The sequence below is a fragment of the Nicotiana tomentosiformis genome, chromosome 9 (assembly GCF_000390325.3).
Source record: "Nicotiana tomentosiformis chromosome 9, ASM39032v3, whole genome shotgun sequence".
Classification (NCBI taxonomy): Eukaryota; Viridiplantae; Streptophyta; class Magnoliopsida; order Solanales; family Solanaceae; genus Nicotiana; species Nicotiana tomentosiformis.
The window spans coordinates 52,951,548-52,969,699 of NC_090820.1; the positions used below are offsets into that span (position 1 = coordinate 52,951,548).

At 36.4% G+C, this 18,152-nt stretch overlaps 1 protein-coding gene across 1 annotated transcript; it reads left to right on the top strand.

Moving 5' to 3' along the window:
- The first annotated feature begins 6,241 nt into the window (after nucleotides 1-6,241).
- On the top strand, nucleotides 6,242-7,417 carry LOC104091399 (uncharacterized). The gene has a single exon (XM_009596725.4). It carries the CDS (start codon nucleotides 6,532-6,534, stop codon nucleotides 7,078-7,080), a length of 549 nt encoding a protein of 182 aa, XP_009595020.1. The 5' UTR covers nucleotides 6,242-6,531; the 3' UTR covers nucleotides 7,081-7,417.
- The last annotated feature ends 10,735 nt before the right edge of the window (nucleotides 7,418-18,152 follow it).

Below are 18,152 nucleotides of genomic sequence, written 5' to 3' on the forward strand. Positions count from 1 at the left end.
CTTACGCGTGGGTCCGGATTTGGATATGGAGGTCCGTAGGGTAATTTGAAGCATTTTGGCAAAAATTTGAAAGTTGAAGTTTTGAAAGGTTGAAAGGTTTGATCGAGAGTTGACTTTGGCAATATCAGGCTCGGATTGTGGTTCCGAGAGTTGGATTAGATCCGTTATGTCATTTGGGACTTGCATGCAAAATTTGACGTTATTCCGGGTTGATTTGATATGTTTCGGCACGAGTTTTGGGAGTTAGGAGACTTGGAAATTCATAAGTTCGATTAGTGATGCGATTTGTAGTTTTGACGTTATTTGATGTGATTTGAGGCCTCGAGTAGGTCCGTGTTACGTTATGGGACTTATTGGTATATTCGAACGTGGTCCCGAGTGACCCGGATGAGTTTCGAATGGGATTCGTACCGTTGGAGCATTGTTTGGAGCTGTTGGAATTTTCAGTTAACTGGTGTCTTCACACCTGCGCGTGAGGAACTGCAAGTGCGTGCACGCAAAAGCGTAAAATGGTCGCAGAAGCGAAATAGGCAGTTGCCGCAAGTGCGAAGAATATGCCGCACCTGCATGATCGCAGAAGCAGACGGGAAAGGTGCAAAAGCGAAGAGGTAGCATAGAAGCGCAACACTAGCCACACCTGCGTTAGCGCTGAATCGGGGCATTTTCCGCAAGTGCATTGAGCAACCTCTAGTGATTCTCCACAAAAGCAGATGTTTTGTCACAAATGCGATGCCGTAGAAGCGGCAAAAGCATCGCAGGTACGATCGCGCCTGGGCAGAATCATATAAGTCGAGGGTTTGGCCATTTTCTCCACATTTTGAGTGTTAGACCTAGGATTTGAGCGATTCTTCATAGGTTTTTCAAGCAAATCTTTGGGATTCGAGCCGTCTGGAGGTTGTTTCACTCGATAAGGTCATTTTAGAGTAACGGTCTAGCTTCTTTGAGGTATGTATCTTGCCTAACTTTGTGGGGGGTGGGGGGGACTACCCCTTAGGATGTGAGTCTTTGGTGCTAATTGTGCCATGTGAAGTCCGTGTACGTGAGGTGACGAGTACGTGCTCGAACTTATTTGTAAAAATTTGACCATTTAGGACTATTAGGTTCTTGTGTTCATTAGATATGAAGTTGTTTTGTTATGATAAATTCCCCATTTACTAGTTTCACCTCTACGTGTCTTTATTTGGAATTAATTGCTTCATGTCCTACCCTTATTGCCGATTGAAATTCTTATGTGCCTTAAATGAAGTTATTGTTTCTTTTATTGCTATGCTATCTTTTTCGAAATTGTCTATCATTAGTTGAAGTTATTATTATCTTTCCCATAATATGATTATCCTTAATTGAGTTTGTTGAATCTCTTCGGTAATTACTTAACCCTAATTGAAGTTTTGTTATCCCTTATCATTGTTAACCTACCCTTAATTGGAGTCATTGATTCACGTTATCCCTCTTTTTATTGAATTGTACTTATGTAGAGTCATTGCTACACAATATCTCTTCTTTGTTGAGCTATTGCTATGTTGTACCATTATTTCCTGTTGTGTCTTTCCTTGTGAGCTAATTCTTCCATTTTTTTGTGTTCTGGAGTTCCTAAGTTGATTTACTTGCCATATTCTTGTGTTATTGTCGTTGTTGCTGTTGTATTCAGTGTTGTGTTTGTACGAGGTTTCTGTCGTGCTGTTGTTATTATGGCACGAGGTTTCTACCATGCGGTTGTTATTGTGGCACGAGGTTTCTGCCGTGCGGTTGTTATTATGGCACGCGATTTCTGATGTGCGGTCGTTATTATTGCACGAGGTTTCTACCGTGCGATTATCATTGTTTACACGAGGTTTCTGCCTTGTCGTTATGATTTATTTTACGATTTGAGACTACAAGGTAGTACTTCGGGAGGGCTCTGTTGTCATTTCCCCTTTTCTGTGCACTTGTCTTTGATTGTTGTATTCCTTAGCATACTCCTAATTGCTTTCCTCCGTGTTGCTCTATTTTCTCAGTTCTATATAGATAATCTTGTTGTGCTTGTCGTTACGTCCACTTCATTAATGTCTTATTTACACTGTATATTTCGTGGTGATCATTTCTTATGTGCCATTCCATATCTCTACTCTTAGTTGTGGGCTTGAATTGTGGTAGAACACTTGCACAAGCATAAACGTAGATGAATCACCCATATCGGTTTAAGGAGATGAGTCCTGACGTTATTGACCATTACATGTACTCTTGTCTACCTGCCTTCTGTGTGAGAGTTGTCCTCTTGGCACGTGAGTCGTCCGTGCGGTCATGGATTGAAATGTAGGCACAAGGTGCCAAGTAATTAGGGTTCAAGAATTAGGACCCGTGAGTTGTGATTATGAGGTTCGGTACCTCGTGGAAATGCTTGAACAAATCTGGTGTGAAAGCGGTTGTTCTTATTAAGTTGTTGTTGGTTTTCTTTTATTTGGTTTCACTGACTTAGACTGTATTCAGTTTACTCTACAATATTATTAACTGACTGCTTCCTATTAAATATTATTGTTATTAATGTACCATTGGAAGTATTAATCTGTGTTCCTTATTCTGCTTAGCTTTATACTAATATTGTTTCCTTTATTAGTTCACCTTCACACTTGTTCAGGTTGTTTAGTCCGGTAGATGTTCTGACTGCCCCTCATCACTAATTCACCGAGGTTAGTCTTGATACTTACTGGGTACTGTTGTGGTGTACTCATATTACGCTTTTGCATATATTTTTTTGCAGATCCAGGTGCCACGGTTATTGTTGATTATTAGCTGGCTGGTCGAGCTGTGGAGACTCAAGGTAAACCTGTCGTCGCGTTCGCAGTCCTTGGAATCACCTTCTGATTTTTTTTTGTACTGTTTGATTTCCATTCCGAACAGTTGTACTTAAGGATTCTCTTAGCGAACCCAGTAGAGTTTATGACTTGTGCTACCGATTTTTGGAATTGTAACTTGTATAAGATTTGATCTCGTATTTTTCATTTGATGGTCGAATTCTTCCGTTTACTTAGTAACTGTTAGGCTTACCTAGTCTTAGAGACTAAGTGTCGTCACGATATCCTACGGAGGGAAATTGGGGTCGTGACATGTCTCTACTACTGTGTATCTTCATATTAAAACAGTATTGTATTTAGAGATTCTTAGTGTGTTTCTATAGAGCTTGTGACTTTGTACCACCGGTTTTGGAAATTTTATGACTGATGTTCCGTTTTTGTTTATTATGACAGTTATCAGTTTAGTTTAATATCTTAGTAGTTATATTTGCTAAATTCTCAATGTGTGTTAGATTTACCTGATCTTAGAGACGAAGTGTCATCACGACTAGCTAGAAGCGGAATTATGGGGTATGACACTTTGCCTTGCGAATTGCAATCCTTGACAGATACGTCTTCTGGTAATCTTGTTTTAACTGAGGAAAAAGTTCTGGTTAATTATTTTATTCAGAAAAGTGATTAAGTATCGGGATTGAGGAATTAAATAGGAGTATTTAGAAGGAAAGTTGCATGATTGCCACTTTGGTTCGCCAACTTTGGGGGCACAATAATAGGTTTTAACTTTGGACTTTATTAGTTTTAACCTGATGCAAGGAACTGCAAAAGTGGATCCACTACAAAATTCATGGTTAAAAGAAGAATGAGGTAGAGTCAAATATAAGCATAGAAATACGTTGTTGTTTCTTACTATGAGGTTATTGGCAGTTAGTAAATCAGATGTCACCAATTCTTGCAAATTTACAGTTTCAAATTTTGTTGGATAAAAGTATAAAACTGACACATAATGCATACTTGTGTAATCTGCTAAACTTATGAGACGTTATTGTGCTTGAGTCACATCTTTTATCTTCTCTTTTGAGGTCTAAAAAAGTTTAAAGAAAGAAGCAAAGAAAAGGAAAAGGAAAAGGAAAAGGAAAAAGTAAATAAGAAAGTGAGATGAGAAGGGAAAAAAGCATAAGAGAGGAGAAAACTCGAGAGAAAGTCTATAATAGCACCTCTCTATTTAGAGGATTAGAAAATTGACAAGTGAAAATAATTGAAGACAGACATTTGGTGTTTGTCCACAGCCTGGAATGTTTCCTAGTGCAATACTGATATTATATACTCTGTCCACTCACCCATAAATGTTGTTTGAGCGGTAAGTATTAATAAAAGGTAAGAGTTTTGAGTTGTGGATATGGAAACACCTTTATTAGAGAACGCTTTACCTTCTAATATGAGATTTTTCGGTGCAAATTCAATTTAATCGGATCCTGACCGATACCGGGTTGAAAAACCAAAAAAATTAACAAGAGAGAAATTCATTAAAGAAGGGATGAGATGCAGCAACATCCTGCAAAAGACCAAACCCTGTCCCGGCGCTAAGTTGCACAAAAAGAATGATTTTTTCTGTTATTCTGTCTTATTCAATTTTGAAACAATTACAGTGAAATACTTTCCCAACTAATTTTAGCCTATATTCTTTTTTTAAACCTAATTTAGTTTAATTTATATATAATTTAATTTTTTTTCACCTATTAATAGTGTATTAAGAAGATTTCTGTTCGAAACTAACTTGAAGGTGATATTCATATTTATCATCACAGATTTAAACATTGTTGGATGAATAAAAGTGAAAAGCTAAAAACTCCATTAGTGAGGTTTTTTAAAAGCTTGAAAACTCATGACCCATAAATGAGTTCTGTGATTGACAAATTGATGATTGAATTGTTCAACCGTCATTTGGAAGTTGACTCATGACCCATAAATGAGTTCTGTGATTGACAAATTGATGATTGAATTGTTCAACCGTCATTTGGAAGTTGTGGTTAAAATTTGAAACTATTTCGTTACAATTCGAGTTATTTGATGATGTTTTTCGTGAGTTAAAATCTATTGGAGATGAAACCTTATTTTGGTATACAACTTATTATAAATGTATAATATTATATATTGGGTGTATAACAAAAAACCAATGGGCAACGTCGCTGTAAACTTATAAATATAGCTACTAGTAAGTACAATGTAGTGTGTTGGGCTGTACTTTCATATAAAATTCTCTTCAATTTTGCAGCCTCTTATACAAAGAAGATGGTGTTTGGTTTTGCCTCTATTATAATGCAAAATGGATTGATACAGTCCAGTTTCAATTATTACTAGGTGTTCAAACGGAAAGAGGAATTTTTATTAGTTGTAAAGTCGATTATCATGCAATAAGCCAATTAATCGTCACGTGAAAAACATCATTCAACCAATTACCAAATTTTCATATATCTGTCCAAAGATTTGGTATAGTCTTACTTTGATGAGATTCCATTAACCCGACAACTGCATCAATTTTAAAGCTGTTTCATTCAATTCAAAGGAGAAGAGAAGTAAAAACTTGAAGCTTAACATCAAAATGACAAATGCAATCATGAACAATTCGTCGCCAATCAATGTTATCTTGTGTTTAAGTTGCAGTCTTATGTTTGTACCTTCACTATGTATCATCAATTATAATGTTCGATAATGATGATTACAAAATTAATATTATTTCACAACTAAATTACAGTCTAATGATTGTAACTCTTCGGATTCTATCCTTCCCCCATTTCCACGGTTACAACTTACATAAAGAAGAGATCATCAATAATGTTATCTGAGCTCGCCCTATTCGGTTAGTGAGTCTGCCTCATCTTTCCTCTTTTGAGCAAAATCCAGTTTTGATATTTTCTACTTTGGTTCTTTTGTGAACAGCTTCTTCAGTTGGTCAATCCATAGACTCCTTTTTCGTAAAGTTCACTCTTTTTTGCCCTCAACATGCACTTTCTAACTCTGCACTCATTTTTTCAAAGGTCCTTTTTGACAATTCAGTTACCTCACTTTATTTCAAATCTTAGCTATACAAATTTACTACTCATTCAACTCTACACTAACTTAAAAATTCGTGATAGTCTTCTTTAAAATCATATTTGTACTCTTCAGTCATCAATTAAACAGGGCTTTCCTCGAGGGAGGAATTCATACCCGGTGAAAGAAAGTAAACTATTATTTGCACTAGTTTTAACGTACCGTCTTCCTTCATGCTTCTCTCAAATCAATACCCCTCGATCGTCCCTTTATTCAATATCCGTCAACAACATCATGATTAAGCCTTAATCTCAACTCGGTAATGTAATCTATAAAGATGTTTTGCTTCCATTATTTTTTTTACCACCTAAATCTACATTCTACATGGGTTGTTCATTAATTTGTGTCGAGGTTAATCATTGAAAAGAAAATTATGCGTTTGGTGTGAGAAAAGTAAAACGTGTCGGTGGTCATCTTTTTGAACATGAAGGCTCCTCACTTGCACTTTAATTCCACACAACCCCTCCTACTCCACTCTTAGTACTATATATGTTTAACACCTTTCTTAATGCCTTCAAAAAGATTAGAGCATTTCTGTTGCTTCATTGACAAGTGAACCCCCATTTCCATTTCCACTCTCCACTAAACCAAAAAACTCTCTCTCTCTCTCTCTAGCAATATTTTTTCTACTTCTGTTTTGATCATTCATACAAAGAAGGGGTGGGGCAAAATGGGAGTAAAGTTTGTTCTTTTCAAGATTCTTGTGCTCTTCATCATAGTGATAATGGCTATGGGAAATGAGGGTATTTTGGTAACTGCAACAACTGTTGGGACATGGGCAGGTTCAAAGTATGAGATTGCATGTACAATGTGTGCAGCTTGTGACAACCCCTGTGCCACCCCATCTCCGCCACCTCCTCCGCCGCCATCATCCTCTAACAATTGTCCTCCGCCACCCTCTCCTCCTAGCTCCGGTGGTGGAAATTACTATTATTCACCACCACCACCACCCTCCTCCTCCTCTAGTGGTGGTGGCGGCGACGGCAATTCCTATTACTCACCACCTCCACCTGGTGGTGTAATTGGTGGTTACTACCCTCCACCCTACCAAAATTACCCTTCTGGCCCTGTTCCTCCACCTCCTAATCCTATTGTTCCCTATTTCCCCTTCTACTTCTATAATCCTCCACCACCTTCACAATCTGCTGCTTTTAAGCTCACTCATTATTATTCTTCTTTTATCACCACTATGTTCATTCTCTTCTTCATTTTCCTTTGAGAATTTTGCAAGGAAAAATGTAAAAATAAAGCGTCGGAATCGCAGATCTACAAACCTGCAGAGGTGAGAGCAAGATGGATTAATCCTTTTCCTGAAGATTATTCAATTCTCTTCAGAGAAAGAAAGGAGAAAAATGGAAGGGTGAATTGAATAGCTGAAGTGAAGTTCTCTTCTTGCTCTCATCCTGTGGAGAATCTGTAAATTCTTGACCATTGCTTCGCAATTTTTAGCTTCTTTTTTGTTAACTTAATTCTTATTAATGTTTCTAATTCGTATAGAATGTAAGAAAATTACTTTAGTCAATTTTGCAAAAATTACAAAGTCAACTTCTAACTAATAGTCTAATTGCTGTTGTGCTTCTAGGCTTTGCAATTCAGTTGCTTTTTCCACATGATCATCTTACACGTCAATCTTTTGCATTATTTAGCTCATACACTATACAGAATTGATATTTGTTTTTAATTTTGAGTGGTACAACTGCACAATAACAACATGTTCAAAAGAACTGGTATTTAATAAGAACTTGAAATGCCTTAGACAAATTGGCAACGCATGTTCATATAATCATTTGATTTTCACATAATTAACACCAAAGAGAAGAAAAAAAGGGTTTCCGTTGCCATAAAGGTAATGAACCACCAAACTGGCAACGGTTTTAATTGACAGTTGAAATAAAGAAAAGGATCAAAATATTAAAAGTAAGTTGGTGGACGATGCTTGGTTGAAGATGAGAAATAGAGCATTTGAAATTGAAGTTGCAATAAATTAATTTAAAAGTTAAAGTTCTGTTTGAACATGATTTTTTTTTTTGCTTCAAAAGATAATATTATTGCTACTAATTATACTTCATGTTTCATTCTATGTCTTGTACACAATATTCAAAAACTAAACAGGATAGGATTAAAAAAAGGACGAAGCATTCTCTACTGGTTCGAGCTTCTTTTGGCTAGAAAATCCGCTACAGATTCCTTTTTTCTGTAGATGTGAAGGAGACTCGAACTAGTCAATCTGCTGGAAGAGTTAAAATTTCAGTTAACAATTTAAGTATTTCTCTTAAATATTGGTTGATGGTCAAATCACTAATTTACTAAAATATAATTTATTATCAAAGGGTACATAAATGTATTATTAATAAATAGTACTTTCATTTCATTGCGTTGTAGTTTGCAGCTTTTCCATATAGGAAAATATGAAACTTTTAATGATAGGGCATAAATCATTCCACATGGCCACGATGGATTTGCAAAGAAAAGGAAGATTCTTGAAAAGTACGAAATGTTTTTACACGTTGCTATGTGCTATTTGTCCATACCAAGATCCCCTTTAAAAATAAATTAAGTATATGTAAACGAATACTGTTATATACTTGTGGAAGATTGTCAGAACAAGAAGAGATTGATTTATTTCATTTCAGAGGGAGCATGCTCCAGTTATGAGGTTCAAATTGTCTAGTTTCTTGTTGAGTTTAGAAACTAATCTTTTCAATTTTTGAAGAACCACACAACTGGAATGCTATTAGACACCCTCTTTAAGAAAATATTATTTAAGAAATTCGAAAATAGTTAATTCAAATAAGTATAGTATCATATACTGATATAATGCGATAAACACTATACATAATTTTTGTCAGTTTTAAGCGGGCAGTTATTAGTGTGCTAAGAGAAAAGAAATACGTCTTATATTATTAGTGTAAAGTGATGAAACAAACAAGTAAATAAATAATAAAGCATTGTTTATAAGAAGTTTCATCTTCTTATCTTGAATGAGGCAAGATGAGCTGCCAACCTTAAAACAGTAAGCACAAGTGTGGGCTAAAATGACATCAGAAGTTAGTATTTCCCTCGTTATCATATCCAACTACTTGCGCGATGGGAAGGTTGGGTACCTTTTGTTTCACTTTGCACATTTACAACGGGATTTTAATGCTTCCAAACAATATACATAAGTTGTTTCTCATCCAATATAAACAAGAAAATTTAACTTATATATATTAATTACCATGTAAAGTTTTTGTTATATTGTCATTATATTTCGACAAGATAATTACTTTATTTTCAAGTTATAATATCAGGCATTCTATGAGTAATGATCTGTTATCTAATTATAAATAACTTACCCTCATGAAAATACTTATACGTTAAAAATACATAAAAATTAAACTCTAAAATAAATTAAGGCATTAGTAACAAGCATAGTCGATGGCTGAATTCGTCCCTAGCAAATATGAGGCAATAAAAGATGTCATGAAACTTGCAATATTTTTACTACAATATATAGAATCACTGCCACTGGGACAGGAGAATCGCTTAAACTTGAAGATTGAACGTGAGTTCCTGTATTGATTTCTTTTATTAATTCAGTTAAAATTTGTTATTCAACTAATAATCTTTAACTAGTCCAGCGAATTAAAATAGTAGGTGAAATAGTTATAAATGTGCTCGACTATGTGGGAAAGAAAAGAAGGGCGGGGGTGAATAATTGAGCAACAAGGACGAAATAAATAAAGGGAAGTTGGCTGATGAGCTGGATGGCATTTTTATTTGGGGTCCCAAACACACTACTTTGGACTATTAAATTGGACAAAACAGCTTCGCAAGTATGCCCTATGGGTTCCACATTTCCAAAAAGCCAATCCTAACAAAATTTCGGTGGTCAATTTTCTCTTTTTTAATACTTTATTTTTTCACTACATCCGTTTACTTTTACTTATCAACTTTTGCATTTCAAAAAAAAAAAATTATTTTTTTCTATTTTGATTTTAGTATTAATTACTCATTTCAAATTATTTTTCAAATTCATTAAGATTTATACACCAATTAATATGTGTATCATGATCAATTATGCACTTTATTTATTATTTCTTAAGGGATGTGCAAAGTTAATGGTGAACAAGTAAAAGTACACTGTGAGAGTAATTAATTAGATTTCACCATTAGTAACGTTCTAATTTCACCAAATCTTCTCTCTTTATCTACTATTATTCACGAATTCATTCTAATACAAACCAAAAAAAAAATTACTACTCCGTCAATTCCAAGTAATCTAGAATTCAAAAAAGAAAATAAAGTTAATGATCATATCATCGTACTATATTATAAGCATGAAGATCAAAAGCTGAATGTGAAAGAATAAAATAACCCTATACTATTATTCGACTTTTATGCCCTTAAAAGTTATTTTAATAATACCTTAAATATTAATAATAAAATTAGTTTTGTAACATTAAATATGACTTGGGAATTATCAAAGAATTTAGTAAGGCCCATGTATCTAAATTCTTCACTTTACAAAGTTAAGCTCTTTAACTTCAGCGCATAATAAGTTTTTTGAGCTAACATTTACGGTTCTTAAATAATCAAATTATGTTTTTTGAGCTAACATTTTATATTCTCCTTTTATTTTTCTTAGCTTAAATATTTAGATTGTTATTAGAAATAATTTCTAAGAGAAATCTTTTTCTTATAAATACAACCATGATTCAAAGCGTTTTACCATCCATGTACAAGACGATATAATTTTTTACTAATTACATGGGATAGACGCGCGTACCCAAGGACTAGTATGAATAAAAGAGTGAAGCTATCTTGATATTAAACGGTTTGTTTTGTATCCGTGGTCATACAACAAGCCGCGACACCGTAAAATGAAAAAGGAAAAATTAAATTGTTCATAAATATATAAAAAAAAAGTATTCCCTTCGTTTTAATTTATGTGACAAATCTTAAATAAATATAGAATTTAAATAAAAAAAAATGTTTTTGAACATGCTAAAAATATATCTCCACATTATTAGATATCTATTTTAATTAAAAAAAATAACTTACCTTTATTGCAGGAAATAAAATTCAAAGAAGGAAGTCAAGAAAGTAGAATGAAGGAATCAAGGAACAAAAGATGGAAGGCTGAGAATGAAGAAGAAAGTGAGATTCAGCTAAAGATCCAGAAGAAAGGATTGAAGAATCGAGATTCTCCGAAAGATCAAGAAGCAAGGATTAAGGAATCAATCATGTTCATGATTACAACCATCAAGGAGGATAAATATTCGATCTTGTCTATTTATGAAAGTTAAGGGAAAAGATATCAATCAGTCTGTGTGGAAGATTTGCTAATAATATTCAATCACGGCCTTCAAGGAAGCAACAGTCATCACGCCACCTTGCAAGGCCAAAGTATAGAAAGTTCCTCCCTTTTTCTTGGAAGGAATCAACTCAAGATTCATTCTAAGGATCAACTCCCTTGGGTTGCCGATCTCCTAAGGATCTATCATATCAAAGAAGACTTGCTCTCAATTCGTATAAATCCAGCTGATTATGCCTAACTATGCCTTATAAAAAGGACTAAGCAGTCGTTGCATATATAATCCGATTTACAAGTTCGGAATCGAATCCCACAGGGAATTAACCTACTAATCACAACTGCTAGTTTCTCAAGAATTCAAGTAATCAACTTCCAGAAATACTGAATAATGAGTTGAGTATTTACTAACTAAAAGCAAGGTAATTAGAAAGCAGTAATTTAATTACTAACAAAGAAAATGTTGTAGACAAGATTGGAAAGGTCTAGGGTTATGATTTTCTCTCTCGTCAAAATCCTACCCGTTACGTATCCTATAAACCTGCTTAGATATTCTCTACCGATCATGAGCAACGTAGGTGTCGTAATTCTCTTTCGAGTAAATACAATAATTTACTAGACGTATTCTTTCAAACTACGCTAGCTGGCACTAGTTTACCGCTCACTAAGATCGCACCAAGTTTTCGTTATTCCTAATCTCACCTTTAAACCCTTCATATTGATCCCTCATATAAGGTATGAGTGATGTTGTTCAACAACTACCTAAATATGTACCATTTTTCAAGTAATACACACTAAATAGCCATGGTCAATTGAGGGCCCTTCAATCAACCACAATATTCACGTAGTTGAACAAGTAGAGAAAATCCAAGGCAAACTTATATTAAACGCAACAAAAAATCATCCTCCAAGAGATTCCATCAAACCCTAGAATAAAGAGTTTTGCTGCTCGTAATTGTTTTCACAACTACAATATAAGAATTTATCACCAATAATAGGAAAAGGAAGAAGAAAGATAAAAACTCTTTCCGATTTTCTGCCTTGCTCTTTGCTTGTTCTTGCCTTCAAAGATGCTGTGTAACCCTTAAAAAGTTATTCTTTGATGTATTTATATCACTCGGGGTTGATGAGGAGCAGAACTTTTCAATCCAACTTCGGATGGAAGAAGTCGGAATCCGTGTCTTCCTCCGCGCGTCGCGCGCCCATGGATGCAGATTCAACTTTTGAAATTCTTCCATTTCGCGAAGCAATCCGTGCCTTTGCTTCACTTTGTTGTTTTGTGCCTTCACTTTTCTCCTTTTTTCGCGTCTGTTTTCATGCCACGCACGAGAATATACGAACTCCCAATCCTTCCACTTTTATCCTTTTTGCAATAATTTGATATCTTTTGATCCATTATCATCCAAGCTCACTCATACAAATAAGAAGTACATAATGATTATAATTTACTTCAAAGATCATGTAATCTCTCGTAACTCACATGACAAATGAGATGAAAATACACTCAAAATCATATACTTTTGGCCATTTATCACCTCCTCACACTTAGACTTTTGCTCGTCCTCGAGCGAATAAAATTAAGCACACTGGCAAGAAACAAATTTTCAAACCTACTCAAGCCCCACGCCAAAGACATTGGTTTATACCAACGCTTAGAACCTAGCATAAGCACTACTCATACTTTCCTCAAGCTTTACGTCATGCCAAGACTAATTAAAATAATTGTGTGACTCTCTCTAATATCCTAGCCTCAAAATTTGACTCTAATACATCCCAAATTAAGACTCACTTCTTGTGCCAACTCAAAAACCAAGTTCATACCAACAAATCAAAAAGAGACAGTAGTCCACACACTCAAACATAAGTTTAAGTATATTTTAAGGACTCTCCAATAGAAAGAATTCGTTCAATCTCGCAAAAATAACTCATATGCCACCCAAGTTCGTACCATAGGCTTACCCGTAATGTAAGACTTGACTAATTTAAGTTCGCAGAGACTTAGATCAAGTAGAACTTCATAGCTTGTAATGTAGGCCAAGGGACCGATAGGATATATTTGGAAAAAATAGTGATTATCCCTCCTAAGCATTTTAATATACACACTTCACTTTCAAGCACCTTCTTATCACGACCAAGTCAACGTCATGCCACGAACCCATACACGATTATTGCCCTTCTTCTTTAAGCATATCATCACGTAGATGCTCACTTGCTTGGATCAATACATGGGAGGTGTACTTCAAAATCTATTTTTTTTAATACACCTCCCTTAATTTGGTGTTTCTGGATAGTAACTCATTTAAACACAACACGCCTTCTCGGCCTTCCTATGATTCCACTCAAAAGCTACCTGGACTCTCTCTTTACTCTTATAGTGACTTAAGTGCTTTCAGAAGTAAAGGGTGAATAAGATTTGATTAAGAACAAAGGAAATTTTATCTTGTAATGTGGGTGCCAAGGAAAAGGTCTACAGGCTCAAAAGGGTTGACTATGAATAATATTAGCACTAGTGGACAAAAGTGGCTCAATGGTCAATCAAAGAAATACCTATATCATCTCCTAGCCCTACAATACTTAATCATTTCATTTCGACTCACACATGAAGCAAGTTCTAGACTATCCAGGGATGGCACGGAGTACAACTCAAACTTCTCACCTCGCACAATGTACATGACCTACTTAAGATGGCTCAAACTCGACTTTCAAGTTAAAGCTGCTAAGCACAGTCATCATAAAACTAAACCATATAGGAAGCACATAAAAAGAGTCAAAAGATGAGCCTAAGAGTCAGAGTAAAGTCACATATATTTTCAAGGCACATACATACAAGAATTATGAGGAAAGTACAAAGCAAAAATGCTCCAGGTCTAAGCCCAGATATAAAATATGTCATGAAGCACAATACTCAATCTCTTCCCATTCCAATATCAGTTCAAAATAAACAAATGAAAAGAAAAACAAATTGTATTTTTTTCTAGATTTTAAACCCTCAAGAAATATGTCTAGGCAATCCATCATTGGGCAAAGTCCACAAATGCTTTTACAAAGTTTAAGAAAGAAAAAACTACCTAAGACTACCCGGTTTAAGAAAATGGCATCCTCGAAAAAGAACTGTGGTTTAAAAAAATCAATAATTACGCCAATAAAAAGCTAACTACAATTATACAATTACAATGGCCTTAAGTGTGATCATGACAAAATGTATCACTAGTAATTAAACACATGACACAAAAATTAAATTTTAACACCCCTACCCCACACTTAAGAGAGTGCACTGTCCCCAGTTGCACAATATCACATAAACATACAATAAATGATCAATAGTATAGTGGGTGTCAAAAACTCCATCATTATATCTCAGGTTGCGGGGAGGACCGATAGAAAACCTCGGTCCACAATGCTGATGGATCCTCCAATGCGATACTAGATGTGTTGACGATGGCTATTATCTCACCCTCCCTAGTCGGAGCAGCATCCCCAACAGCCACCTCTCGAACCTCCGTTGGCTCCTTAGTAGCAGTACCATCAGTAACACTCAAATCAGACAACTTTGCATCTCCCGGCTCCTCAAAGTTTGTCTGGACTCCAATATGCCTCTATATCACCCTTCTCTGCTACATTCTTGTTAGTTGGTGGTTTCTTTGGGGTGGCTTACCAGTACTACCGGCTCCCTGGCTTCTATTTGGTGTTTTAAAGACTGCCATATCGCCTGCAAAAGATACAAAACACATATTAGTATAATGTGTAATATTGAGTCATAGCGGTATACATCGCACCTCACATTTAGCCCTAAAGTGTAAGTGTGTAACCAGGGTACAAATGTCCACTACAACTTAATTACATTGAATTAAGGTTACTTAGCATCATTGAAAATCAAATGGGTAGGACGATACACACGTCGTGCACGAGTCGTGCCTAAGTTGGTTGTGGGTTGACATTCGTTCTTAAACGAATGCAATTTGCGAAGACCCCCAAATGGCTACCCCATAATCAAGAGATGTTCATATTACCAAAACAATGAGTCTTGTTACTCAGACTTCACAAAACCTATCAAAATTCTCATTCGAGCAATTTTCGAACACCTTATATGCATAATATTTACCATCATGTTTCAATGCAATTACATGTGTTTTTCCCTCCAAATTTGAGTGAGGTGGTGGGAATGGTAGTTTCCCACCTCACTATGCACAACAACCAACAAAATCTAGACAAAACTATTCTCCAAAATTTAAAATTCAATTACTCTACCAAAATAAACCATAACAAGAAAGAAAGAGAAAAACAAAACTAACCTAAGAGAGGATAGAAGAGGGGCTGTTATGTGGGGGTGGGGGCAATGAAACAGAAAAAAAAAATGAAGAAGGAGGGGGGGGAAGGAAACGAACAGAAGAGAATAACGGGGGGAGAGGAGTCTTACCAGGAGGGAAATGATGGAAGAAGGGTTCGTACGAGGGGTTGGGATGTTTGGCCGTGACAGAGAGAGGGGGAAATAAGAACTGGGAACAAGGGGGAAAGGGTTTTAAGTTATTAGGAAAAATGAAAAACAAAAGCTGGAAAAAAAATAATTAGAAAAGAGAGAAAAAAGTTAAGACAATTTAGCGAAGTCATCCGCGCCACGGGCGAACTTCACTGTCCGCGAAACAAAGTCAGCATGACTGGCGCGTCTATTTGCATGCAGCACGCGGGCATAGATGCAGTGTTGTGCAAATTTTTGCGAAGTGAGTCACGCAATGGGTGAATTTACTATTTTTTTTTCTATTTGGCTTGCCTGGGACCGCGTCTGCCTTCGCGTGAGGCGCGAATTTAGACGAGCCCAGTGCTGGCCATTTTTTCTGCTTTTCGAATTTAGCCACTTTTGGCCTTTTCTCATGATTTCATCACCCCGAGTCATTCCACTTCACATAATCGCATTCATGCAGCATTCATAAACATGTCAATGCTTCCACAATTCCAAATCAAACAAGGAAAATAAAGAAAAATATAAAAAAGATGTATTGCCTCCCAAGAAGCGCCTGATTTAATGTCGCGGCACGACTTGGGCTATCCCTTATCAAGGATCTTTCAAGTACAAGGTCGAGATAATTTTTTCTTCCTCAACCATGCCTTGATAATGTTTTAGTCTTTGCCCGTTAACTTTGAACTTACGGGAGACATCTTCTGATGCAATTTATACGGCTCCGGCGGGATGCATCTCTACCACACGAAATGGTCTTGACCATCTTGATTTCAACTTGCTCGGAAACAACTTCAATCTTGAATTGTATAGCAATACCACATCTTTAAGTTTAAAATTTCTCTCAAGAGTATTTTTGTCATGCATCATCTTTATTCTCTCCTTATATAGCCCGGTACTCTCAAAAGCATGGTAACAGAACTCATCAAGCTCGTGCAACTCTGTGACTCTACTTGTACCCCTTATTTCCATACCGAGATTCAGCTGCCTCAGTGGCCACCAAGCTCTATGATCAAACTCCACAGATAAGTGATACGTTTTCCAAAACACCAGTTTATATGGCGACATGCCAATTGGAGTTTCTAAAGCTGTACGATAAGCCGAGAGTGCATCATCTAACTTTCTTGCCCAATCTGTTCTCGTAGCATTTACTGTCTTTGTCAACACACTCTTTATTTCTCTGTTCGACAACTCCACTTGCCCGCTTATTTATGGATAATATGGGGTGTCAACCTTGTGACGAACCCCATACTTTTCTAACAACTTTGCGAAGGCTCGGTTGCAGGAGTGAGTGCCTATATCACTGATTATTGTCCTTGGAGTGCCAAACCGGGTGGATATATTATTTCTAAAAAAATCAATAACTCCCTTTGCATAATTTGTAGGGAGTGCCACTGCTTCCACCCGTTTTTACACATAGTCCACAGCTATAAGTATGTACTTATTTCCATATGAGCTCACAAAAGCCCCATGAAATTGATTCCCCATACATCAAACACTTCTACCTCCTGAATTGGGTTCATGGGCATCTCATGTCGGTGAGCAATATTTCCGGTTCGTTGGCATTCATCACAACCCTTCACCCAGAGGTGTGAATCTTTGAACAATGTCGTCTAGTAGAAGCCTGACTCCAACACTTTCGCGGTTGTCCTTACTCCCTCGAAATGGCTACCATATGGGGATGCATGAAAAGCCTGCAAAATAAAATATTGATCTGTCTCCGGGATATATCTCCGGATCATGTTATCAACACAAATCCTTAATAGATAAGGCTCATCACAGTAATACGCATGACAGTTACGAAAGAACATTTTTTTTAATAGAGGAAAGGTCATAGGGGACAATACCGCTCACCAGGTAGTTTGCAATGTCTGCATACCATGGCGCCACCTCAAGGCTCGTGGCCAAAATTTGTTCATTCGGGAAAGTTTCCACATTCTCTTCTACCTCAACCTTCTTCTCTGCTCCTTCCATCCTAGACAAGTGATTAGCCACTTGGTTCTTGTTCCCTTTCGGTCACATAATTCCAAGTCAAATTCTTGCAGTAGTAGCACCCATCGAATCAGGCATGACTTTGACTCCTTTTTCTCAATTAGGTACCTGAGAGTAGCATGGTCAGTATAAACAATTACATTCGAGCCTATCAAGTATGACCTGAATTTCTCAAATGCAAAAACCACTGCTAGCATCTCCTTCTCGGTCACTATGTAATTTAGTTGGGCACCACTCAAGGTTCTACTTGAATAGTAGATTGGATGCATGAATTTATCTTTTCGCTGCCCAAGAACTGCTCCCACAGCATAGTCGCTTGCATCACACATCAGCTCAAAAGGTTGCTCCCAATCAGGTGCCACTATAATTGGTGCAATCACCAGCCTCTTCTTCAATTCCTCAAAAGCTACCCTACAGTCATAAAATATAAATGGGTGATCTTTTTAAGCAATTTACTCAAAGGGTTAGCAATTTTAGAAAAATCTTTTATAAATTGCCTGTAGAAGCCGGCATGACCAAGGAAACTTCTTATTGCCTTGACGGAAGTGGGTGG

What these genes read in the sequence shown, in the direction of transcription:
- LOC104091399 (XM_009596725.4), top strand. Translation starts at nt 6,532, where the DNA reads ATGGGAGTAAAGTTTGTTCTTTTCAAGATTCTTGTGCTCTTCATCATA.